A 27,726-nucleotide genomic window follows, 5' to 3' on the forward strand; every position below is an offset into this window, starting at 1 on the left:
ATTTGCTGCTCTCTTTGTCCCCGTAGGACTACTAAAATTTGTATAATCCAACAGATATGGGATGTAGAACCTTAGACTGTCGTTGAAACAACTAAGACGCACAGCACAAGAGGAGGAAAAAACAAAAAAAACATGGATAAGGTGTTGAAGTAATTGTCAAATTGGAATACCTTTTGGTACTTTTTTTAGCTGCTTTCTTGCAGAGAATGATCTCCTGCCTGCAAACTGTGTTTTTCTCAAAAATTAACTCTATATATGATTCTTCTTGCAGTAATAACGTGTTACATTGTACTCACAAACATGGTCGCGATTCGCCGTAAGCGATTCACTTGAGCACAACCAATAAGCCTATGGAAGCTAAGACGGAGTTACAGAACAGAGACCTATAGAAAGTAATACAGAATTACAGGATTGGTTTGGATTCCGCTCCATCTCCAAGACATTTATCACCATTTTCACCAAAATTTGAATTCCATGCCATGGAGTCATTAAGAAAAGACGCCTATAACAACAAGGAAACAGTGGAAAGATCACCAGAGTTTTGGAGGCAGAGGCATCTGGTTGCTCTTTCAGCACTGGTGCATCAGTTTTTATCTCGTTACTTGAGACTGGAGTAGATTAGTTTGGCATTCCTGAAACCTTCTGTTATTTTTGGAGTAGAAGCAGATGCCGTCCCAACCATGTTCATCCACCAACAACATTCTGATCGATGTCGCAGATGCTGGAAAAATAGAAGTCGAACAAACTTCGTAGTCTTTACGTAGAAAAGAAAGTCCTGTGATCGACCTGTCTTGAAATAATCCTTGTTGGTGGACTGTAACTGGGCTCGCTTACTCTGTAGCCCATGCTTGCATACGAGGGCCGATAGATATAGAGGAATCGATGATGCCCAAACTGATCTGATTGGAGCCCACTTGAATTGGCTGGATGACGAGCTAGAGGTCATTGGTGTGAATGGATATATATGTCCATCATGGATCTTTTTTCTTCTTGGTCTTAACAGGACAAGAAATGGCAATTTAAGCTGAGACTTAGATGGGCTCTTAGAAGATACTAGCTAGGAGGATCTACAGATCGATTCTTGTAGGATATTCACCAAACATGCCTTTAATATTAATTTTTTCTATCTTCCGAAAATCCAAACAAAATTATGGACTTTAAAAAGTTCGGTCTTCCCAACCAATAGGATATTACTAGCCAGTTCCTCCATGCTCTTGCAGAAGGCCTGACCGTTAGGCTTGGTGTGCATGACCCAGATGATCGCTCCCTCTCATAATTGGAGTCGGAGAACAGTCTTAGAAGGTCGGGAGTTGTATCTTTCATGCAAAAGAAGGGTTCACTATACAAATTCACCATCGGATCGCACAATATTTGTTTCATGATCTGTATAGATGAATAAAAGCATTCAGAATGCTTTAAGATATTTGCAGGGTGTGTCGTTAATGTAGTAATGTTCGAAGCGCGTCTTGAAATTTAAAGCATTAGGTGTTTTTCTTCTCGTAGTAGATGGGTTCACGGGATAACAGTGCTTTCGAGCATCACCGACATCTCTCCCTCTCCATTAGTCTTTCGACCCTCGAGACAGTTCTGGTTACAACTAGGGATATCATCTAGTGATCTAGTCTAGTCTGAGCCGTGGGGTACAATCTATGGGACAGGTGATCCCACTGCATCAAATCAAATCATTTAATGGCCTCACGGGACTACGTAGATATATAGTAGTTAATCTGTCCAAAAAGCCTGCTGTTTTTTTTTTCCAAAAAAAAAAAATTGGAAGAGAACCTCATCGTAGCAATTCTTACTGTGCTCTCTCTCTACTGAAAAATATTCGATACGGACAGATAAGTTTTACTCATATCCTCTCCATCCATGGGGGAGCCCCACCAACGTAGCATCTCCTTCCACGTGTGAGTACGTTATACCAATATCATCTAAGTATTGGCAGATCAAATGACGACTTTATTGGATAAATCAAGCGAAAGATATTTGGCCTCCATATTTAATCGACGTCCACGTATTTTGAACTTGGGCCATTTCAGTGACGTTCCAATTGTACTACTATCTTGGTGGAAAAAAAAAAGAAAAAAAAAGTTTGCCGTCCAACCGTCCCTGTATGTACCATGGAACACATCCAATAGGCTGAGATGAGCCCTCTTAATTAGTCTTTAAAGGAGATGCATGTAGCTGCCTTCAAGAGGGGTTTACTCCATGGCAAGCTGGTTGCCATGCGTCCAAAGGCAATGCTTCATTTGGAGCCCAGCCCGCTATCATACGTACTTGTTCTCTCTCCCTCCTTCTGAGTGATGGGATGGAGGAGAGAGATATACGTGGATCTAGAATTTGCATCCTGCCGTTGGGCGGCTGATATTCGTCATCCGCAGTTTTTTTTTTTTTTTTTGGGAAGAGCGCGCCTCTCATAAGCTTACTCACGTTTTCTGAAAAATAAATAGTAAGGCAGACTGAAAAACATCCTAGCTCATTATTTTGAAGATTTTATTTAGAATACTCACATCTCGGTTCCGTCTTCTACCTATTTTTTGTTTTTTTCTAATTTTATATGCTGCACCTATTCTCGTTATACGTAAATCCTTGATGTAAAAAAAAATAATATATATATATAGAGAGAGAGAGGAGGAGAGAGATATATATTTACCCAAAAAACAGAAGAGTATTATATACTATTTAAGGCGTGTGGGACGAGTCCAACCGTTTCGTCCGAACCCAGGAAGGCTCATCTTGCCTCCTATCGAAGGAGTTGCTCTTTGTCGACCGTTTGTCTATCTCATAAATTAATACATTCATAACCCAATATCTAACCTTTTCCACATAATGTACCATTAATTTTTCTACGCTGTGCACCTTCTTGATTTGCATATAATGCTCCATAATGAGCTCTGGACTTAATTCTCGTGGGTTTTCAGTTTGTTGACACTATAATATCTAAAAATTGCCATATTGCAACGAGATAATAATGTTAATTAATTTTTTTAATAAAAAAATTTGGAAATTATATCGATAGACTGAATTTAGACATATGGAGAACACTATCTTAAGAATACGATTCACCTTCTTTTACGTAATCTAATCTCGTTTCAAAAATATAATCATCCGGCTCAGTTTGATCCGTCTCCGACAAGTACACTGAAAAATAAAAATAAAAATTGAGACAAGACGACTTCCGTCGCTTTCCCTCGCAAAAATCCTCGGACTCCTGGCCCTCTGCCGACATGGTAACGTCGAGCCAAGTAAATTAGGAACCGAAAGCAGCCTATAATTCGGCCCCTTTTAACTTGCAGCCAAGTACATGGTAGCTGGCGCTTGTGGTAAAGCGGTCGCGGGTGAGGCCATGAGCATGGCCACGAGAACATCACACAATATATTCATCACATTCACAGGCCGTCGCATTTCACATGTCATGCTATCTTCCAAACCGACCTTGTCGACAGGCCAGGACCCGCGGGGTCTGCCTCATGGTTCCCAAAGAGCTGAAGCCAGACAGAATGGCATAAAAAGGGGGCGGGGTGATTTTGGCCTTATATGGGTCTTGGGTCAGGTTAATTATCTCAGGGTGGCCATGTTTTTCTTTATGCACTTCAAAAAAAAAAAAAAAAAAAAAGCTTCTCGCGACGGGCTCTAATTTAAAAAAGCAGCATAAATATTAGAGCTAATCATGTACTGAATCTCGAATCTAAATTATGTTCATTTTTAGTTGGGCTTTAGTTCGGACCTGTTTAAAATTTGATATTTTATGTGCCCAAATTTGGCCTATGATCGGATATACTTTAAACAAAATAATTGTCCACTCTGATGGTAATTATCTACATTTTCTATTTCTAGCGGTTATGGTAACTGACCTCAATTGTCTTCCAATACTACACGAGATGGTTGCTAATTGTTAGACTGATACTAATACTTTATCGGCTTTAGTTTGTTATTAATCTTACTTTGACTTATCACAACATGGCTTATATTGGCTATTTCTAATTATCATATAGCATGATAATTGCATCTTAGAATATTTTTGAGACTGATTCATTTGTCTTGCATTGTGATCGTTCATGATCTTTTGGCCTGCTTATCAATATCATAACGAAATTTTCCTCCCTCAAACTATCTTTTCATACTTAGTAAAATTTATCATGTCGGAACTCCATCGAGTCCAACTAAGATTATATGATTTTCGGTTGTTTGACTTCGTCCAATTTGGTTCATATGATGTCTCTTCATTGCTGCTTTTTTTTATTGTTAAGATATGGTATAAACAAATATTTCGACATCTTCATGTACCTGTATAAAATACTATCTAAATAATTATGAGATATGTACCTTTATAATTATGTGGCACGAAAGATGCGCCGTACTGCATCCAAACTCTAAAATATATTATGGCCAAAATAGAGTTAACAATTTCGGTAAAATGAATAATTTAGCTCGAGTTGAAAGATTTATTTATGTCGTCCATTTCTTTTCTTTTAATAAAAAATTACTCGTTTGTGGGACTCTTTAAATTCACACGATATCTTTGAAATATTTAAAGTATGACATCCTCTCATTAACGACGAGGAGAACGATGATGCGCAAAGCGCCACCTTTGCGTCGCCGCGACGCGCGTTAGTTGTTGGGGTAATGCATCTGAACGCGGCCGAAACCTTCCGAGCTTCGGCGCCCAACTACCGTATTCACCTCCCTTCACCGTTGAGTTGGGTCCCCCTTAGTCTTTCCATGCATTTTTCTTGCGGACATCAGTATCGGACCATCTGTTACATGAAGCAACGGTCGTCGCAGAAGGATGATGCAGCCACTTTCATTGTGGGTAGATTGATTTGATTTTATGTTATTTTATTTTATATTAATTGGATTTATTTGCATATTGTCATTTTAGGGTTTTTATGATATTGTTTTATTTATATATGTCTTTTTGTTATTTTGTGAGCCTATATATATCCATGCACTTGATTAGAGTTAATACATGCTTGAATGAAAAGCCTTCTTTCTCTTTTCTTTCTTTTTCTTTATCCTCTTTCCTCTTTCTCTTCTCTTCTTCTTCCTTTTTTTCCTCCCTTCCCCGTAGCCGTCCCGCATCAATTCAAGCTTAAAAAATATCATGAAAGAAAGCAGCTCAGATTCTACTCTAATCACTGCACTGCCACTTCCTTCTTCGAAAGGTAGGCCACCCTGCTTAGTGCGAGAGAAGAAAGAACAAAAAGAAATCTCTGCATTTTTTTTTTAAGATTGAGAGTAATCGTGGGAGTGAATCGCCATGTATACAATGTCAATGCATTCTTGTGAGAAAACTGAGTAATATTCTCATTCTACTTGTTATCCATTAACAGTTTAGATGGTCCAATAACGATCTTTCAGAGAATTTAGTCAAAGTGTAAAGCCAAATTAATACTATATGAGAACATTCAGCACGCGGACAAGCCATAGCCAATTTAATACACATCATAGCATTTGTGGACTCTAGTGATAAATTTGCCGTGCTTAATGCATACGAGAAGAAAAGAAAGAAGGAAGATTACGACTTATCAAGTGATACTATGACCACACCGGTCTCATTAACTGTAGAGGACTAAGAAACTGACCTTTAGACAATTGAATACCTCTAAAAGATTATTTAATTTGCATGCTTGTTGTACACTACACATACATAAACAGAAGAACAATTGACTTATCATACCATTTCTATTTCATCGAACTTAAGTACCATTCAAGAGCAAGGACTTCTAACAGGTCAAGGACAGATCTAACTAATTTAAAGTAGAGGAGCAAGAGCTTAACCCTTAGACAAATAGACACCTTCAATATATTATTAAATTCGCATGCATGCTGCATACTATACATATATAAAGAGTATAATAATTATGAATCATCAAGTGATAACAGTGCCATTGTATTTAACTTATTTATGATGTAATTAAGAGCAAGGACTTCAACTTTTAACTAACTACTCTTTTTCCTTATTCATTTTTATAGAACATGCTTAACTAACAAGCCATATATCCTTCTCAGTCACCAAAGAAACCATATTCCTAGCTCAACCTAACTCGGACGGATCGAAAATTTTCTTCAAAAAAAAAATCACATTTCATTCCAGAAAATGCTTTAGCCATCATGCACCATGTTCCTAGCAGAAGAGAAATGCTATGATAAAATAGAACAATGCGAATTCTAATAGCCATTAATCTCCACAGTTCATGAAGGGAATTTATGACCAGAGAAGATCTCTGGCTTCAGAGAAATGACCTTCTATTCCTTACTAAAGTTATTTGGGGAATGGTTTGGTTTCATGATCAGGTTGAGGTATCTTGTGCTGCAGCCAAACTGTGTTTCATCAATATCTTTGCTCATCCTAATAGCTTAGCTTTCTTAGTTTTTGTACACAGAGTAGAAATAGCAAAAAGAAAAAGAGAAGTGAAAACAAAAGAGGGGCATCCGTGAGGATATGGCGGTGAGGTGAAAGGCAAGTTCACCATCACGTAACCATCATCAGATTGAATGATACGTAACTAAAAAATTACCTGCTATAACGAGACAAAAAACGGTCCCCATCCGGCCATTTGCCGCGGATCACCGGTAGCTCCCACGGTTGGGAAAAAGTTAATTTCGAAAGCTCTCCATTATGTGATATCTTTCACCGTCGCGGGCATGTCTCCCTCCCAAATCCCAGTTGCTTTTTTTCTAATAAAGCAAAGAAATTGTTTGCATCCCTTTTGTTTTCTCACGGCAACGCCAAAGACCGAGCTCGCTCGCTCTCTCTCTCTCTCTCTCTCTGTCCCTGTGATTTATTTAATCCTCGTGATCTCTTCCCTCCTCTTTCTTCCCTCCACGTCTTAACTCTTGGACTGGATCTCGTCTTGGACCGAAGAGGAGAGAAGAGAAGAGAAGCGGGAGGAGGACGCCAAGAAAAAAGATGGGGTTTTTGTTGTCTTTCTATTAATCTTGGGGTACTTCTGTAGGTAATCGATGGGTTCCGCCCTGCCACATTCTGTGGGTTTCGTCGTTCGGGAAGGTAATCAATCTCTTTTGGTGGCCTTCGCTTCTGCGATCCTTACGTTTTTGTTGGTGTTGATCTCGGTCGCAGATTCTCTTCTTTTGATCTCCGATCTTTTGTTTTCCGTCTTCGAGATATTTCGTCTCCTTCCTTTCTTATTCTCTGTCGCGTTGGAGAAATCTGGTGGTCTATGTGGTTTTAATTGGTGCAAAAATGTCGAATGCTGCTGGATTGACGAAGAATTTTGATTCTTATCTCGCTTTTTTTTCTCCCCGTAATAATGGAGGTACACATCATCTAAGGCATAATGTGGCTATTTCTTGTTGCGTATGATAGGATTTATGTCTAAAAGGGTATAAAGATCTTTTTTTGGACATGAAAATGGTTATGTAGGTTTCTTTTCATGACGTTTGGGCTTTTTGATTGAGAGGGCTTCTGTTTTTATGTAGGTTATGTTTTCCTTTTTGCAGTATATTGGTGCTTATCTTTTGTCTCAGGAAGCTAGATATGATTTAGGACATGTATTGTTTAGAACCAAACGCTAGTCAAGGCAGGAGCAATAAATTCATTTACTGTTTCATTTTTTTCCTTCTTTTGATTCTTAAAGGCAGGAAGAAGAGTGGTTTAGAAAGGATTGCTAATATTGGATAAAAGGAGTGGTCCTGGAAGGGGTATTGCTATTGATCCAGCAACATGACAGTAGATAATCCACCTGTGACAGCCCAAGGTGCTAGGGTGAGCCAATCTTCCTTCAGCTCCAGCAATGGCAATGCCACCCCTTTCCACTCCACTGATGGCAGTGCCACCCCTTTGCACAGCTATGCTGCCAGTGTGAATGATGATGGATATGACAGTGATGGCTCCTACTCTACTCCCCCGTAAGTTCATGCTTCCCTTCATTTTTTTTCCTTGTATGCTTTTAGACCTCCCTTTTTCATGTATTGTTGTTAGCTCATGAATAGATTAAGACTGATTAGAAACAGATGCTCGGAATTTTGATTTTTGTGACTCCAAAATTTCTTAACTATATCTGGTCAAAGGCAACCAAGGAAAATACCCTATTAAAACAAAAACAATTTCCTCAGTTTCATTATTGGGTCTATGAGGAATGAGCTCCTGACATTCAAGGTTCAACCAAAGCAGCTTTTCAGTTGCACAGGAATTTACCAATCTGGGACAAGCCTAAAATAGTAGGCAGGATGTAGGTCTTGTCATGTGCTGATACAAGATGTTTGTCACCAGATTTATCTTCACTGGCACATCAATGACTACTCTTGCTCTTTGTTGTTGTTGTTGTTGTTGTTGTTGTTGTGCTGCAATCAGAGAAGAAGAGAGTTTTGTTTTCAGGGTGCATTATAATGCTTGCAATATATAAACTCTCACTTTCTTTGATATCCTTTTGCAGTACCCCAACAACCCTGTCAATGTTTTTTCCACCTGAGCTTGCTGGTGCTATCCCTTTGATCAACAGATTCCAGGTGCGTATAGAAGCTTTGTCCGCTTCATTAATTCAATGTCTCTTAATTTTTAGTGCAGCATAGGGAGATTGCTTGAATGTGTTGGACATCCACTTGATGCTTATTTATTTGCTGTTACATCCACCTGATGTTTATTTATTTGTTATTGTATAGTTTGTCTTAATCAATTTGGAAACTATGGAAAACATTTGTCAGCTTTGATAGAGATGGGATGATTAGTACTGTTTTTTCCCCTGTTTTTAATCATCATAGTTATGTCTTCAAGAATTGTAGATTAAAACATTAAGGATTGAAGTTCTGGCGGGATAGGGGCCGTTCCATCCCATTCTAGTGAGATTATGGCACATGGGACAGATGCGGGACCCTGAAACCCACTTGCGTCCCCTATCCCGGCCATCTTGCCTTCATCCTAGCCGGGTCATGCACCAATACGGCCGTCCATGTCGGGACATGCCCTCAGCCCTTTTTTCTAATGATGTTTCGGCTCATTGGGAGGGAGAAGGAAGGGAAAATCGGTTCAGCCTTACCTTTTTTCTGATGATGCATTGGCTAGTCGGTGTCATCCTAGGAGATAGGAAGGAGGAGGGAGGGGCTTGGTTCATAGGGCTCATTTCTTTTCTTCTTCTTCTTCCTTTTTTTCCCCGATAAGATGGAACTCGAGCTAGTCACGGGGAAGCCAGAAAATCACGTGCCTTTTTTTTCCCTTCCTAATGATGCAAAACTGTGGCATCTTTCGCGTGAAAGGACTCTTCGTCATCATTCGATCACGAACCACACAGATCTCAAAGTGCTCAAAACTCCACTATTCATTCATCCGCATAGATCTCAAAGCGAGCTGTCGATGGTTCAACGGTGGAAAGATGTTCCCTCCTCCTCCCTCCCCCCCTCAATGGTGGAAACATGGTTTGATTAGACGCTCGACCGGGATGTGAGGCATCTTGTTCTATGGGGAAACTGGTACACCCCTGTCCCACAGGATTTAAAATCTTCATTTTAATACTACAACATGGGATTTATATGAATGTTAACTGGTTTATGGACTTAGTTATGAATTGTATAGTTGAAAATCCATAAGTGATATACTTCATGGTTCGCTTCCGTTAACATTTTGGATTCCAGAGAGAATATTGAAGAAAATTAATCAAAGAAATCATGGATGCTATTCTCGGGCCTGACAAAATTTTCTGGTTAAGTAAAAAAGATGGTGACATGTAAATTTGAGACAATATGTAACTTCTATTGAAGTACATAAGCAAATGTGTCCCACCTAAAGGGTGGCAAAAATCCACTTCTGGAGTCCTAGTTGGCTGCAAGGTATCAGTTACTTGCTTCCCAATCATCCTCGCTTACTTAACTCGCATATGGAGTCATAAAAATAAACCAATAAAGGTGGTTTAGTGCCTGTGGAATTTAGCCTAGCAAGTGTTTCGTAAGTCATCTTTCCTAAGTAATGCCTGAAGTTCACTTAAAATGACACCATTTCAATTTGCATTGCTTTACTTTATACTTGTCTTATCATCCTTACCCTCTGTTTAATAAGTAAAGTTTTTGATTTGTGATTATTAGTTCCCTGAATGTCTTATGCCTGAAATCAGAGGTTATCCTATATTTTTCCTCATCCACCCTCAAAATACTCTAAAGGAATGCTAACTAGTCTGGTTGAGAAGCCAAACTATAATTTTTCTGCATTTCCTATAAGATTTAACACAATTCTGTGTAGTAGGTCTCCATGTGCATGGTGATGAGGTCTGCTTTGATCTTTTTGCTTCTAGCTCAATAATTATTTTTGACAGTGTGAAGCAGTGTCACCTATGTGTTGGGGTTTTACTTTTGACAGCTTGTGTTAAGGGAAAAATGTTAATTAATAGTTTTAAGGAGTTGGAAACTCCTATACGCCTCAGTCAAAGTGTTTTTTATAGGAGTAAGCACCTTACAGTGAACTAGAGTGCTATCAAGTACCTCTAATGCTTGAAATTTTTCATTTTCATCTGTGTCTTTGATGAGCTGATGCTTTAACTTTGTAATTCATTAGAGGACCTGTCATATGCAGGAAAATGATTTTTCAAATTTTGCTCACATTTATCATGTTGAAGTTGTTTGTATCTGCTGTGTATTTGTTTTTGCATCAAGTCTCAATTTGTCTCTCTTTTCTGTAGGTTGAGGGATTTTTGAAATCCATGCAAAAACAAATTCAATCTGCTGGAAAACGTGGTTTTTTCTCAAAAAAATCTGTTGGTCCTCAAGTTCGTGAAAAGTTTACATTCGAGGACATGCTGCGTTTCCAAAAGGTAGCGGTTTCAGTATTGCATTTACAAGACCTTTCCGAGAACACTAAGTGAAGAGTTCATGCATTCTATATAGCATTATGATGTTCAAATTTTGAATCCTAACAGAATACTAAAAAGAAAAGAAAAAGGAAAATAATATAGCATCAATATAGTTGCTCTGTTTTTTTTTTTGCAATTTTTCTTTCAGCAGTGTACTGACTATATTGCATCTTCTGACAGGAACCTATTCCAACTTCTTTGCTTAAAATGAGTAGTGATCTGGTAAGTCGGTCCATCAAAATGTTTCAGATTATTCTGCAGTATATGGGAGTTGATTCATCGGAGAAAATAACTATATTGAGTCTGGAAGAGCGGATTGAGCTTTTTGCAAAGCTTTATAAGCAAACTATGAAGCGTTCTGTGCTTCGAGATGAGCTTTTTGCACAGGTGTCCAAGCAAACACGTCATAATCCTGACAGGTATGTGAGTTTGATATACATTTAGATCAGTAGAAGCTCATTCTCAGTGCTGTCTTCCTCTATTATATGTGGGCTTTTCATTTAGCCTTATTGTACATAACCTTTTTAATTTCTATTTTTTGTTGACTAATTTCTGCAGGAGCTACTTGTTAAAGGCATGGGAACTTCTGTATTTATGTGCCTCTTCCATGCCTCCAGGCAAGGATATGGTGGCGTACTTATCAGAATATGTTCATTATGTAGCTCATGGGGTAAACACTGAACCTGAAATCCGAGTGCTTGCATCGAACACATTAAATGCTTTAAAACACTCAGTCAAGGCAGGACCTAGGCTTACAATTCCTGCACGTGAGGAGATTGAAGCTCTACTTACTGGTAAAAAGCTCACAACAATAGTATTTTTCCTGGATGAAACTTTTGAAGAAATTACATATGACATGACAACAACTGTGGCTGATGCTGTAGAGGTATTCACATGCATAGTTTCTTCTTGTTTTTCTTGTAATTTTGTTATCATATCTCCAGTGTGTGATATCACAATCAGCATGTCTTGCCCTTAAATTTAGCCATTAATAATCTTCAACATGTCTCCTCAAATTTTCTTTATAACCAAAAAGATTTTTTTTTTGGTGCCTTCCAACCAGAAAGCATGGAGAAGAATACTCCATAAATGTTTGTAAGCACTCTCAACCAAATGTGACCCCAAATCCTTTTAGAGATTTGGAAGTGAAATTGGAAAGTGAAGACAGGCAGAAGTACCTCTAGTATTTAATACTTGGTATCTCATAAGAGCAGCTGCCTTTTGCATTTCTAGAAGAACCTCACATTTCCATGTATGCCATAAAGGCCTTTCAGTGACCCCATGTTTCAGCATAGTGTTTTTTTTTCTTCTTTTGTATAATTTTTCCTCCCACAAATAGCTAAATGAGGATATGAAAAGAAGTGTTTTAGTGATTTTAAACCTCTTCAACCATAAGGTGGTAGAGGCACTGTAAAAAATTCATGTAGAGATAACTAAATTATTCCTTTGGCAACTTGGTTATAGGAAGATTTTTTTTGGTGGTTTTCTGGTGATGTCTGGAATCGTGCTTTTGTTGCTAGTAACAAACGTTCATACTTATGTTTAAGCTGGATAACTGATTTTTTACTTTTAAGTTTTCTGTATCTTAGTTACTGATTAAAATGATTTTTCCCAGGAGCTTGCCGGGATCATCAAACTTTCAGTCTACTCCAGTTTCAGTCTATTTGAGTACCGAAAAGTTGTCAATGGTTCAAAATCTCCTGATGTCGGCAATGGTAATTTTTCTAATAATCAAATCATTCAAATGTTTGGCTGTATAAAAAGAAACAAATTAGCTCAGTGTCTATGATTGTGGTAATACCACCTGTCTACGTAAGACATTTTCAAAAAGGCAGCTCTTGACTGTGCCTTTGTTTTTTAAATTTTTTTTTAATGGTGCACAGAGGAATATATTGGATTGGATGACAATAAATATATTGGTGATTTGCTGGCTGAATTTAAGGCAGCTAAAGACCGTAGTAAAGGGGAGATTCTGCATTGCAAACTTATATTTAAGAAACGACTATTCCGGGAATCAGATGAAGCTGTAGCAGATCCAATGTTTCTCCAGCTGTCATATGTGCAGGTATACGTCAGCTTAAAGATACTGATCAGCTTCCTGAAGTGGTCAGATTCCCTTTGATTCTGTCGTCATCTGCTGAATTAATTGTTTTTTCCTTTTCTAGCAGTTGCAACATGATTATATTTTAGGAAATTATCCTGTTGGGAGGGATGATGCTGCACAACTTTCTGCTTTGCAAATTTTGGTCGAGATAGGATTCGTTGACCATCCTGATATGTGTGGGTAAGTATCTGAGAAACCTAGTTGATCAAATTGCTTCTGTAGAATTTTTTCCTTGGTTCTAGTGACTTGTTATAGAAAGATCACATTTTCTATAAAGCCGTAATGATTTTGCAGTGAATGGATATTACTTCTTGAAAGGTTTTTACCTAGACAAATAGCGATTACACGAGCAAAGCGGGACTGGGAAATTGACATTCTCTCTCGTCATCAGTTAATGGTAAGGTTGGAACCAAGATGGTAAAAGATGGAAAGTCAAGCCTGGATGGCCTTTTAATCTTTATTTTTATCATATTTGTCCTGTTGAACATTTTATTTCCACACGCTAAATGTCATCTCAAATCTTTGTTTTTTATTAATTGATTTGCTTTTTAAGGTTCAGTCTATTTTCTTTCCAAGATTACTCACTGTTCTTTGTCTTTCATTTGCATGCATGGGTAGCACTTTTCATAAATGGTGACTTTGGTGTCATATTCTGAAATCATAAAAATCTTCATAGATCAATTTTTGTTACATATACATTTTCCCCATGTTTATATGTTTTTCCATGCAGGAACACATGTCGAAGGATGACGCAAGACAGCAATTTGTTCGAATCTTGAGGACCCTACCTTATGGAAACTCAGTTTTCTTCAGTGTGCGGAAGATAGATGATCCGATTGGTCTTTTACCTGGCCGGATCATTTTAGGCATCAACAAGCGCGGGGTTTGTCATAATTAATGCGATATTTTGGTTCTTGTAAAATTTAAATTGCCCATGCTCAAGTAATAGAAGTTGTAAACTCAATCATTCTATTCTTGCAGGTTCATTTTTTCCGTCCAGTTCCCAAAGAATACTTACACTCTGCAGATCTTAGAGATATCATGCAATTTGGTAGCAGCAATACTGCTGTTTTTTTCAAGATGAGAGTTGCTGGTGTTCTTCACATTTTCCAGTTTGAAACTAAGCAGGTTCCCCATATATATGTTGCTTTCTTTTCTAAAATCTATATATACACATATGCATATACATATACATATTCATATATATATATATATATATATTCAGATTGGATGTTTTTGAAGAACTAAATAGTGATTGTTATATGATTTTGTACTATGCAGGGGGAGGAAATATGTGTTGCTCTTCAAACACATATAAATGATGTAATGCTCCGTAGATACTCAAAAGCTTGTTCTGCTGCTGGTAGAGCTACTCATGGTGATTTTTCTCAAACAGTTAAGCCGCCAAGCCTTGATATATATGAAAAACGCGTGCAAGAGTTGTCAAGAGCTGCTGAGGAATCTCAGAAAAATACAGATCGAGTGAGTAGTCTGGGTTGACTTTCAGTAGTACATAGGTAAAAGACATTCTGCATTTAGATCTTGTTTCTAATTTAGCTTTATTAATTACTTGACATTTCCAATCCCTGTTCTTATCTGTCAAGTTCAAACTTAACCATATAAAAGATATGCTTTTAAGAACAATTTCTTATCAAAGAGGCAGGTTCTATCCGTGGTAATACTGTGATTACCGGAGTAGAAAGTAAAAGCTTGTCATGGAACACCAAGAAATTGCTTATGTCTTTCTTGGAAAAAAATCAACACCCTAGTGCTCCACTAATTACTCCAAAAGCTCTCTTATGGCTATTTCCTCGGATAGCTCTCTATGTCTTAGCCACTTCAGAAGAGAGATGGGACTTGCAACAAGGACAGTTTGTCTAAATTCATTCTCAATTATTTGCTGATCATCTTCCTGATAACATTGGATGACATTAGCACTTTTCCTTGCCCCACTAGTATTCTCCAAATCAAATTTGTAAGTGATGTCATATATCCATTTCACAATTAAACCCTAGAGGGGGCAACCCAAAGAAGTCCTTCATGTTAGTATAATATCTATAAATTGCATGTTACTATAAATTGTAAGACATTTTCTAGGCTGCTAGGACAATTCTTATAACACACAAGATGCAAGAGCATGATAGTGTACCATTTAAGAATTGTCACATCCTAACATCTGGCCTGTTGAATATTTTAAAATGATGGCTTATTGCAAAAAAAAAAAAATCATTATTGCAAGATCAATGGAATCGTTTTTTTAGTATAAATTTAGGCCACTATCATCATATCACACCTTTTTGTTATCATGATACATATTTTCTTCTTTTCAAGACTTTTAATATGTAGATTGTGAGGACTTGTGCAAGCGTGTTTTTAGTCCCACATTGGTTATGAGGGAGTATGTGAGGACCCATGCAGATGTATGTGTAGTCCCACATTAGTTATTTACCAGGAAGATCTTGGCTACTTATATAGGACTAAGAAATTCAAAAAATAAGATCTTAGATACTTATACAGGACTAAGGAATCCAAAAAATAACTTCCGGCTAACTTTTTTGGGTGAGGTCCTAGATTGTTACAAATTGTATCAAAGAGGACTTGGCTTATGACCTATGTGGACTAGGGGATACTGCAGCACGGGCTTATTGAGGTTGACCATGGGCTGATCGTGTTGCTTCTGATTAGATTTGAATGGATTTGGACCCTTAGCCTAATGAGGATATCAAAGCTTAAATGAGGAAAGTATGTGAGGACCGCGTAGGCGTATGTTTAGTCCTACATCGGTTATGAGGGAGTATGTGAGGACCCATGCGGGCGTGTGTTTAGTCCCACATTGGTTATTCGCCGGAAAGATCTTGGGTACTTATACAGGACTAAGAAACCAAAAAAAAAAAAGATCTTAGATACTTATACAGGAATAAGAAATTCAAAAAATAACTTTCGTCTAGCTTTTTTGGGTGAGGTTGTGAGTTGTTACATAGAATATCAAACCATGCGTATATAGATAAAATATGTCTCAAAAATTTTTGGCTATTCTGGTTATTGTAGTTTAATCGGAAACCACGAACATTAACTGTTCTCTTTCTTTCTATCAAGGAGTTAACCATCTTATTATCCTTTATAGTTGTTGGAAGAAGTGCATGCAAAACAGAAACAAAAATTGAAGATGCAGGAGGAATTGCAAGGTCTGAAAGATACCTTGCAGTCTGAGAGGCAAAATCTACAAGAAGTTGTACGTGACCGTGATAAACTTCAAACACTGTGTGCAGAAAAAGATTCTGATTTGCAGGTAAGGTCTTGGTTAACAAATGCAAAATCATTTAATATTTTTTTAGTTTGGTATTTTCTAAATTTGGTTTCAATTGCTCAATAATTTCTACTATAATATTATGCCAGGCTGCATTAGCCGACAAAAGGAGCCTGGAGGCCAGGTTGGCAAAACTGAGCACTAAAGTGCAACTTTTAGTAGAGAATAATACCAAGGAGTATTTATCTGGATATAATCATGCTAAAGGTGATGGTTTGGTCAGTGATACAGAGGTGTGTTTGCTCACGTTCTTAGTTTTTATTATGGTATCATGCATCATGTTTGGTGCATTATACTGCACTTTACCAGTTTTATCATAGTAAATCATTATGTTTCTGTTTATATGCTTTATTGACTAAACTCTATGGGGCTATCTTCTGAACTTCCTCTTGGTTAAATTTCATGACCTGCTGTACAAAATTTTAAATGGTCATTTTTCCCCTTTCTAACACAGACATTAAGCAAACTTCAAGAGGAGTTGAGACAATGTAAAGAAGAGCTTCATGCGTCAAATGAAACTTCTAAGACACTGTTGAAGGAAAAATCTTTGCTTGAACAGAAGATCCAAAGACTCGAGAAAAAGAATAACGAGGTTCTGAATGCCTTTTGTTTACTATCTTTTGAGCTATGTATCAGCATATACAAGTACTTATTTTTCATCAATTATGTTGTCACTGAATCATTGGAGATGGATGTAATGTGTATGTATTCATGTGTTTACATATATGTATTTGTATTATATATATATATATATATATATATATATATATATATATAGAGAGAGAGAGAGAGAGAGAGAGAGAGAGAGAGAGGTATGTTGGGATGCTTCTGAGGGCATTTGGCTCCAAATGCTTCATGGTCAAAGACAGTGAATGTCCTATCAAAATGAATATCAGCATCATTTATCATGATCTACCATATTTAGATTGGCCAGAAATAAAAAAAATCACACGTTTCTAAGGTCTGTTACCTATGCATGAAATGAAAACAAAACTGACCATTTGAACAGTATGTTATCATGTTTATATTCGATCTATAGTTTAGAAACATCCAAATTCGCTGAAATTTGATAGTTGTTCTTTGAAATATTTAGATCAAGATCAATAACTTAGGCTTGCAAAATATATAGTTTATATTATGTTGTTGCTCACAAGTTATAATTCTATTGTTGTTCTTTTTTTTCCAAGTTTGATGCATTGGCAAGAGATCTCAAGATTAAAAAAAATAGTTTCTAAGTAGTTTTTATATTGTAGATCATGATCAAGGGTGCTGATTTTCGTTTTGAGAGATCCTTCATTGTTTTTGTTGAGGAAGCATTTGGAACCTCAGAAGCATCCTAGGGTGTTATTGTGATGATTCAATACATGCCAAGCCTTTCCAATTTCAACTTTGCTTTGCTGTAATCTCTAATAATTTGCTAATCTCTTTTAATTCTGGCTTTTAATATGCAGAAGAGTATAATTGAAAGTAGTTTTGAAGATGAACGTAGAAAACTCAAATTGCGTATTACAGAGTTAGAGCAGAGGTTGAAAAGTATGTCAGAAGCCTTAAATGCTGCTGAATCTACTCTTACAATGAGAACTGTTGAACTGGATGCAGTACAAAACAATCTAAATGAGTTGGAAGAATTGCGGGAATTTAAAGAGGTAAAGTTATTTCATGCAAACACATCAACTATATCAACTTTAATGTTATCATTAGGAGCATTTGAACTGGTGTAACTAAGGCCATGTCTTTGTGAATGCGAACTTGTTAATAGGATATTGATAGGAAGAATGAACAAACAGCTGAAATTTTGAGAAGACAAGGAGCACAGTTGGTTGAACTAGAAGCACTTTATAAGGAAGAACAAATTTTACGAAAGCGTTATTATAATACGATTGAAGGTTTGCATTTTATACAATATTGTAGTTTTATCCAGTACGAAATTATATTTCAACTTTTCAAGTTTTATAATACTGCTGTCTATACTATCATATTTGTTTATATAAGCTTAGTATTTGAATTTTATAAAATTTTTATATCAATAGCATATTTTGGAATAACTATAATAACTTGCAGATATGAAAGGCAAGATAAGAGTCTACTGTCGTTTGCGTCCTTTAGATGAAAAGGAGATTGCAGCTAAGGAGAAGAGTGTTATCAGCAGTATAGATGAATTTACAGTTGCACATCCTTGGAAAGATGATAAATCAAAGCAACATGTCTATGACCATGTTTTTGATCAAACTGCTTCTCAAGAAGAAGTTTTTGAAGATACCAAGGTAATTTGTGTTTTGAATTTAGTCATTTTTATATATCTATTTAAACCCTAAAATAACATACTAAAACCTATATAATAAATTCACACAATAGATATCCATTACCAAATGACTTTTATATCTAAATAATCATAAATTATAGAACTTTATTCATTAATTTGGTTTTACTTTTTAATCATTGTATGCAGTATCTGGTGCAATCGGCTATTGACGGATATAATGTTTGCATATTTGCATATGGTCAAACTGGTTCTGGGAAGACTTTCACAATTTATGGTTCAGAAAGTAATCCTGGACTTACCCCAAGAGCAACAGGCGAACTTTTTAAAATAATGAAGTGTGAAAGCAACAAGTACTCATTTTCTTTAAAGGTAGACATTTGTTTTTATTGTCTAAAATTCTACAATTACATTTTCTTCTACAAGATAATTATATGTTGTGTTAAAATTAATTTCATTTTTTTTAATCATTGAGTTTCTCCTATTCATGGATTAATGCTCTTTTCTAATTCAGTATATATTACATATAAAATGCTATTTCTTGATGTCATTTTATTAATTTATCTTGAATTGTGCAGATTGTAGTAGCATTTTTAAATTATGTTATATAATGGTTTCTTTTTGTCTTTATCTACATGAAACAAGAGAATTTATGGCCAATTCTAGTTTTCAAAAAAAAGAAAAGAAAAAAAGAAAGACAACTTTGAAATGCCCATATGTAGGGATCTTGTCTGAAGGTTATAATACCAAAATAAGATGACATAAGCACAGCAACACGAGAAATCAGCCAGTGGAAATGGCTTCCAATTATAATCTTTTCAGAACCATGTTATGGAATTACTCCCAATAATTTTTCACACTTAATCCTCCCCACTGCATCATTCTCACTATGTCCGGTCATAAAATTGTATTCCTCCCATAACTCCCACCATATGACATGGGGAAGCAATTTGCTGGATGGTGTAACAAGTGCTCACATTTTTATGTTATTCAACATCATCTATTTGGTAAAGTTTTAGAAATGTTGGTCAAAGAAACCTGACAAGAAACTGAAGGAGATAGGTATGCTCTTATAGTTAGTCCACCAACTTGTGAACCTTGACAGTTTCATGCTTTTTCAAGCTTATCATATGTCAGGATCTCACCTAGGACTTCAAGCAGGAACAAGCAGCCAAACTTATGGTTTTCTTGAGGAATCAAAGGCTTATAAGTTAGTTTCTGGATGTTGAACTGAGCAAGTCGAATGAAGAACACTTCAAGAAGTCTGCTACCAAATGCACATGTCAGCTTCCGCTGATATGGTAGATGGCCATGTTATAGCACTAATTGGAAAGCGAAACCATCATGCATACAAATGATGTTCCTCCTTAGTTTCAAGGTGCTAAATTACTTCATTCCCCTGCATGCTTCAATGCTTATAACGAAAGGCATCTCTATCTGTTGCAACCAAAAGAAACTTAGGAAAGCAACCTTCAGGAACAAGGATGTGGTAAATCGCATGAAGGAACTATGCTGTGGTTGTGTTACAAAGATAGGAATATAGAAAATGGCTAAACAATTATTTGATAGATCATTCTTTGATCTATAAAATTGGCCCCTTATGAAAAGAATAAATTTGTTGGATTTAGGTAGAAAACAATTACTTTCCAGTGTTCTTTGGACAAAGGTTGGTTTTGCTTAAAATTCATAGCGGCAAGGTGAATAATTGGCTGGAAGCATTGTAAAGCAAGTGCAGGAGATATCATGAAGGGCATTGTGTTAGGTAGGATTTTCCAACTAAAAAGTTTGAATTCCTCTGCATCTTTTACCCATCCAATAACCAAGCCCTATTTTAAAAGCATTCCACATATTGGGGTTCTCTTTCAAAGAGGAGGTATTGTCCTAAAAGGCAGAATGATACCCCGAGAGATCTTCATATGAAAGCTTTCTTTGCTTTTAGATGCTCTTAAAGATCTCCATTCTTACCAAGCCATCCGAATTGTCCACTTTCTCCCCTTTCCAAAGTACTATCTTCTTCTCAATCTTTTCCATTTCTTGGAAAGTACACGGGGATTCTAAATAAGGGTTGGCAGGCAATAAATGGATGATTGGTCAATGAGGCTTTAGGTCAACATGGCCTAAAGTGCTTTTTGATATTAATGTGGATACTTCAAACCCTTTTGAGGGTGGTAGATATGTGAGATGCAACTGAGCCATTAATCTGGTCAGGTATTTGGTTATGCTCTTTTACTATACAATACGAAAACATATCTTGCATAAAGTACATATTGCTGTTGCTTTTCCGAGGTGGCATTGTCACTTCTGTATTGTTTAATATTTTTAAAAATGTAACAGCTGTCACTAAGGACCTATTTTTTTATTGATTAGTTTTTGTGAAAAAATTGTAGAACAGATGTTGACATGATCCAAATGACATTTACTACAATTTTCATTGGCTTTTGATTAAATATACTTGTATTTAATATTTTATTGATTAGTTTTTGATAATGTTCACCGTACCGACCATATCGACGTACCGGTGGGTGCCGGTACTGGTATGGTACCAAACCGAACCGATACCGTACTGGTTTGGCTGGTTCGGGCCAAAATACAAAAAAATTTTGGATCCAGTGCGGGCCGGTCGGTTCGGGTCGGTACCGGTTTGGTACGGTCCGGTACCGACCAGTACGGGTTGCGAATGGTCGGAACCGAAAAATGTAGCTGTACCGTACTGGTTATGTTCGATATCGGTATATACCGGTCTGTACCGACCCGTACTGAATAGTACGACAGACCATGCTTGTATATATAAAAGACTTGATATTTATATTATTTTCACAAAGTCATATAATTGATATCTATGAAGACTATACAGGACGATGTTAATATCAATGAAGATTTTTATAAGAAATTTGAATCATTTAGTAGGAAAAAAAACTAGTTGCAATTTGTCAGATTTTTATATTACTACAGTTATAATTTTCTCCTGTCAAACGCTAATAAATATGTTGGGATGGGGTTCCTTCTCCCTCCTCTCTCCTCTACAAAACAAAAAAGGAAAAGGTAATAAAGATTAATTATCCTAAGTTACTATTATTACTTATCAAGATTGCTAAACCCTTAAATGATGCATGAAAATAGAATGTATAATGACCTAGAAATTAATATTTGACTCCCTTTATTTCTTTTTAAAATACTGATGCACATTTCAAGCTCAAAAAACACTTGGGAGGTGGGGCATTCCTAAAATCTCCAACAAAGCATTGACTTCTAATTGTTAGTTCATTAATAATTATAGTATTCTTTCATTAGACCTTATTTTGCCAACATAAAAGAGAAGAAACTAGATTGACAGACTTATACTAAATCTGTTTGGCAAGCTATTTAGATTTTACCACTATGAAAATACTCGTCATTTCTTAAGCATTATATATCAATAACGGTTTTAGAAAACCCAAGATTATTCAAGGAATGCCTATTTTGTTTTTGACTGCTAGGAGTCAAATATCTGGCAAAATTTGGAATTTCATATGGCTTAAGCCTTGTAAATAGTTGAGAATCTTCTTAAGTAATTGGTTGTTTGAGAATTATAACCAAATGTAAGATTAAGGCCTCTCAATAATTTTCTAAGAATACCTGGCCTTGTAGTTCCAGAAATAAATTGTTTGACCGCATTTCTCATAGATCCTTTGTTGCACATCCACCTTCATTAGTTTTCACTAGTTTTATTGTATAAAAAAATAAATTTGTTATGTATCTTGCAGTAATATTTTATGCTCTTAGGATCTTTCTGTTCATAATGCTGTTGTGTTCATGTGACATGGAGTATTCTTGATGAATTTGCAGGTGTATATCGTAGAACTGTATCAAGATACTCTGGTAGACCTCTTATTACCAAAACATGCAAAGCGTTTAAAGTTAGATATTAAAAAGGACTCAAAGGTAAATTTGCTCTTCCATGCTTGAAATGCTTTAAACAAAATGCAATATATTTTCTATTCATCCTCAAAAATAGTTAATGCGTAAAAATTCTTGGATGCAAACATTTATACATGCATATATATGTACACGCATGCATGTGTGCATCAACATGCACATGCATTCACATATACATAAAACAGGCATGCACCAATGAGATGACCCGAAAATGCTTATAAGGGTTAAATTGGTGCCAAGATGGATTGTGAAACATCCAAATTAGTGGTCATCCATAACAATCATCACAGTTTATAACAACGTAGTTTATAAAATAATGTAGGATCTTAGCAAGCCAAGCTTTAGAGTTCTGGAACTTAAATATCAATAAAAAATTGGGACATCTAAAATTTTAACATATGCAGACTTCTTTATCCAGCCTTATGTGTGCCTGTTAGCTGCATAATTTCATTAACTTAATTTTTCTGATATTGACGATACAAGACCTCTAAGATCGATAGCGTTATATATTTTTGGAGGAAGGGGAAGTCATATGTTAATAACCGAGAAAAATCCTGTGCCAACTATTCTGTTGAGATATGCAATTAAAACTATAATTAGGGGAGAGCTCTATGTCATTGATGGGCTTCCAGAGCACTTGCAAGAGAGGAGAATGAGCCTTTTTCTTATGGTTATATATTTGATCACACACTTTCCATAATTTAAACCTAGCTTTTAGTTATGATGCTCTCACTTTCAGTTTGATATATAGACATTGCCTGTGAACTAAGTTGTTACCTCACAGCATTAAAACAATATTTAATTTTAAAAATCTCACTATTAAAAGGCTTCTTATGGATGCAAGAAACTAGAAATTCATGTTGTTTAAGAAGTAATCTTTTTAAATACAAAGACATGCTCAATAGTTTGGATTCTTAAAGAGCTTTTATTGGTGAATACTCTCTTTTTCTTCAGGGCATGGTGTCTATAGAGAATGTGACAATTGTCCAAATTTCAAGCTTCGGAGAATTAAGGACTATTATTTCCAGAGGATTTGAACAAAGACATACTGCAGGAACTCATATGAATGATCAAAGTTCAAGATCACATCTGATACTTTCAATTATTATCGAGAGCACCAATCTTCAAACTCAATCTCTTGCCAGAGGAAAGGTAAAAATGTGCTAACCATGGTGCAAAGTGCTGTCAAATCAAAACCAAAAGTTTGGATTTTGGCCTGAACTAGATCCGAAACTGCAATCAGGTTTAGAGTCAGCCAAAGCTAGCTTATAAGGCTAGATATAACGAACATGTAGATCTTTTTTCCTGATTATTTACATTTCCTTGTTCTTTTAGAAGTTCGGAAGCATTTTTTCGAAATTAAGTGATAGTCTTGGGAACATGGAAATTATGTGATGTTAGATTAATTTTTCAACATAGATTTGGCTATCCTTCAAAACATGGTGTTTTAACATTTTATTTTTAAATAATAGTTTTTTGATTGATTCAATCTAAAACTACTGAAACATTATATCTGAACATCCTAAACAATATGTATATATTGAAATTATGTTTAATTTATTATTCCTTACTCCCTATCTTCTTTGTTATTTCTTTTTTTTTTTTAATAAGTTTCTTGCAAATGTTTCAACCAAATCAAGAGTGAGATATTGGAACTACCGAACTGGAACTGCTTTGATCTGTCCATAATTGGAACTGAAAGCAAGTTCTAAAGCCTTGGTAGTTGACGCAGCTAAACATCTTCTTCTGTGTATTTTCCTAGACAATTGTATAATTTGAACGATTTCTGTAACGGGTATAGTATATAATTATAAATCATAGAAATTATCTTATGAATAATATCATTTGCTTAGTCATTCAAGTCATAATGGATTAAGCATCATCTCAAATTTTGGGTCAAAAATTAGCCTAGCAAGGGAAAAATTTCATGCATTCACAAATTCTCAGGAGTACTCAAGAAAAATATCTAGACTACAAAATTAAGAAAAAAATAAAGTAGATTTACATTTTAATGAAGCTTTGGTAAGTAGTCAGGATTCAGTGATTTTTTTTACAAAGACCAGAACAAGTCGGTGATTGATTTGCAAAAAAAAAATCATGAATCATCTTGAAGATTCTCCAAAAGGTTGTAATTGTGTGGATTTCGTTGTGCTAGGAAAGAGCTGTGAAATAGTTGGAGAATAGTTTAGTTCATCAGATCATGTCCCTTGGTGAACTTATATAGTTCTATGTGGATGGTAATTTCTATTATGTGCAACCAGTACAGAATTTCACCACTATATAACTCATGACATCACCTAGGAACTTAGCTAGAGAAAATACAACTGGTCATCTTAGTGAATCCATAACATCTTCAAGTAAAATTGTTCTGAGCTCAAAGTGCTGAAATTCAGTCTGTTATTTTTTACCTTTTTTGCCAAGTCAATTCTGACCTCTAATATCATCAATTTGCAGCTTAGTTTTGTAGATCTTGCTGGTTCTGAGAGGGTAAAGAAGTCAGGTTCTGCAGGAAATCAATTGAAAGAAGCCCAAAGCATCAACAAATCCCTTTCAGCCCTTGCAGATGTCATTGGTGCTTTGTCTTCTGATGGACAACATATTCCATACAGGAATCATAAATTGACAATGCTCATGAGCGACTCTATCGGGGGCAATGCTAAAACTCTTATGTTTGTGAACGTGTCTCCAGCAGAGTCAAACTTGGATGAGACTTATAATTCTCTGATGTATGTGCCCCTTTGATCTTATCTGATCTGTTTTTTGTGGCTTTAAATTATTTGAGTTCTTAAGGTTGCTTCATACCAGTTTTTTATGAGATTGATCACTAGTCAATACAAGGAGACCTGCTTTTACCATACAATAAGGATGTTTCCTCATTTGATGGTCAAGCAAAAGAGTCGGTCACCACATATGGTTTAACTGTGGGTGCAAATGGTCTCTCTGTTTCGAAGTTCATTAGATTTTGTTGAAGTATTAATCAAACACAAACATGTTGAGTTTTCTGGGTTGATATTCACTCATTCTGAAGTGCTATGATTTTACATTTCATGGTGCATGAAGATATATTTAGTTGATTTAAATTGAACTTAGTTTCTAGATATTTTCTTTTTTCTGGATCCTGTTGCTCGCCATCTTGATATGCTTGGCATGGCTGAATATGCTATTGCATTGATTCTGTTTATATTGAATATCATGGTATCCGCTTCTTGCAAAATACTCCTAGTTTGACCCATAGCTTGAAAATGTTTTCCTTTGTTTTCCCAGCTTTACCAATTGTATTTCACATAGAACAACTTGAGTCATCTGATCTACATCTGTCATTAAATACCTATGTTCTTATTAACTATGTTCTATGTACAGGTATGCATCTAGGGTTAAGTGTATTGTGAATGATCCGAGCAAGAATGTTGCCTCGAAAGAAGTTGTACGTTTAAAGAAGCTGTTGGCCTATTGGAAGGAACAAGCAGGGAAGCGAGGCGACGATGAAGAGTCTGAAGAGATCCAGGAAGTACGACATTTACGAGAGAGAACAGGTGGCCGGCTTTCTACTTGAAAGTTTACCAAAGGTGGCAGGTCCTTTCTTTTGAGCAAAGACAGGTCTTTCTTCTGAAAGACTGCATTTTGTGCCGTCGGGATGCCAATCTCTACTACCCTTGGAGATAGCAAACAAATGTTCAAGTATTTACCAACAGGCTTCAAGGATATATTGAGAAGCATGGGATCAATGTTGATTGAGAAAGCCCATACTTTTGTACAGTAGAAAAATCATATCTGCAACAACTATGATGTATACATAAATTACATTTTCCATTTATAAGAAAAGTTCTTCATAGAATTATTATAGGTGCATACAAAATTGCTTACTAATCTTGTAAACAAATGAAGAATGTATGTCACATCTATCTCTCTCTCCAGTTTCCACTTGCTGTCACCAAAAAAAAAAAAAAAAAAAAAACTCGCTTTAATGGAGGACCCTACATGCACATAAGACTTGGGTTAGACCTATATAAATCAGACCACAACACGGTAATCAATTTGGGTTAAGGTCTGGTTCTTTTTCTTGCTGCATTATATTTAAATTTGAATCTTTTATCACATTTTGAAAAAATCTGCAATATCTTTTTTGAGGAAGGAAAGACAAAAAAAAAAAAAAAAAAAAAAAAAAACCTTATTACCTCCCTTGGCGCTCATGGTGTGGAAGGAACAGTGTTCCGACATGACATAAAATTGTGACGCTTTGACCAACAAATTCTATGACAAGAACTTCAAATTTGCAATGCTTCTGCTTTTCCTGTGTACCAAGCTGTTTCCACCTGATAGAAACTAATCATCAAGAAAGGATCTTTTTCAGTTTCTTTTACAAGCCATATTTGTCCCTTATTGTTGGTTGAAGTCAAAGATTCAAGCACGGGTGGATATATTGAAAACATTACACAATTGATTTTGACCATCCAATGACATTTATATGTTCTCCATATATGGTATGCTGCCTTGCCAGTTTACATCTTCACACTCAGTTTAAATTGATTGCAATTGCATGGTTGTTGAATTGAGTTTGGATCTAACCATATCCAAATTTGACCCAATAAACTTGCCAGATCCAGCTTTGTGAACTTAAACAATTTCCTCTCAAGATATTTTATTCTAATAATCAGATTACTGTGTTGTTAGGTACCATTTACAACCGCAGCATCAGCAGAAAGTACTACTTAATAATTCCCTCTCCTAATCGTTTCCCCTCTGTTCAAGAATCATATTTCTGCTCTTGTATAAAACACAACTTCAGTTGATAGTTAATAGTTTAAATTGTCCAATAGAATCTGACTTTAATCTGGACTTTGTTGGGTTAGGTTGTAGTCATGCCTAGATTGGTGGGGCTCACTTTGGTCAGGTTAATTAGGCCAACTTATGTTAGTTTAGTTTGTATGTAAAGATGTTCAGGCAGAGAGAAAAAATATGGAGACCTAATTCAGATCCGATCAAATTGAGAGAAAAGCAGGTGGAATTGAATTTGGTTTCGGTTGGTTGGCCGAGAGATAGGTAGAACTGTTGAAAATATTTTGTCTAAAAATTACTATATCTTTATTTTATAGAAATATTATAAATGAATAATTCACTAGAATAAAATCAGAAAATTGAAAAGAGCTTGTCTGGATCGAAGCATGTGATATACATTATCCTAAGAACCCCCCTACATGCAGGTTTACGGCGATTTCATCCTCGAGGTACAACAATCCGGCTTAGTCCAATCCTCTTATAACGAGCACGATTGCTAAGGAAGCTGGACCCGACTGACTCTTCAGCTACCCAGGAAAGAAGAAAATATAGAAAGCAGAAAGTT

At 36.1% G+C, this 27,726-nt stretch overlaps 1 protein-coding gene across 6 annotated transcripts; it reads left to right on the forward strand.

Moving 5' to 3' along the window:
• Positions 1–6,629: 6,629 nt before the first annotated feature.
• Positions 6,630–26,220, forward strand: LOC103701425 (kinesin-like protein KIN-14I). Of its 6 annotated transcripts, none has more exons than XM_088716281.2 (24): positions 6,630–7,280; positions 7,602–7,872; positions 8,400–8,472; positions 10,629–10,760; positions 10,980–11,218; positions 11,358–11,685; positions 12,415–12,514; positions 12,683–12,864; positions 12,968–13,083; positions 13,198–13,300; positions 13,634–13,786; positions 13,885–14,031; positions 14,185–14,385; positions 16,028–16,192; positions 16,300–16,443; positions 16,665–16,802; positions 17,662–17,856; positions 17,970–18,096; positions 18,272–18,474; positions 18,660–18,842; positions 22,296–22,391; positions 23,340–23,537; positions 24,840–25,111; positions 25,746–26,220. In XM_088716281.2, the coding sequence occupies exons 2-24, from the start codon at positions 7,688–7,690 to the stop codon at positions 25,936–25,938; spliced, it is 3,873 nt and encodes a 1,290-aa protein (XP_088572407.1). In that variant the 5' UTR covers positions 6,630–7,280; positions 7,602–7,687; the 3' UTR covers positions 25,939–26,220. The 6 variants fall into 6 exon arrangements, with proteins under 6 accessions (XP_088572407.1, XP_008781682.1, XP_038984140.1 ...); XM_008783460.6 differs by having other exon boundaries at positions 6,653–7,012; positions 12,965–13,083; XM_039128212.3 differs by having other exon boundaries at positions 6,654–7,012; positions 7,606–7,872; positions 12,965–13,083.
• The last annotated feature ends 1,506 nt before the right edge of the window (positions 26,221–27,726 follow it).

Source organism: Phoenix dactylifera, chromosome 2 (genome assembly GCF_051530095.1).
Source record: "Phoenix dactylifera cultivar Ajwa chromosome 2, Ajwa_hap1_PhDact_Kaust_v1.1, whole genome shotgun sequence".
Lineage (NCBI taxonomy): Eukaryota > Viridiplantae > Streptophyta > Magnoliopsida > Arecales > Arecaceae > Phoenix > Phoenix dactylifera.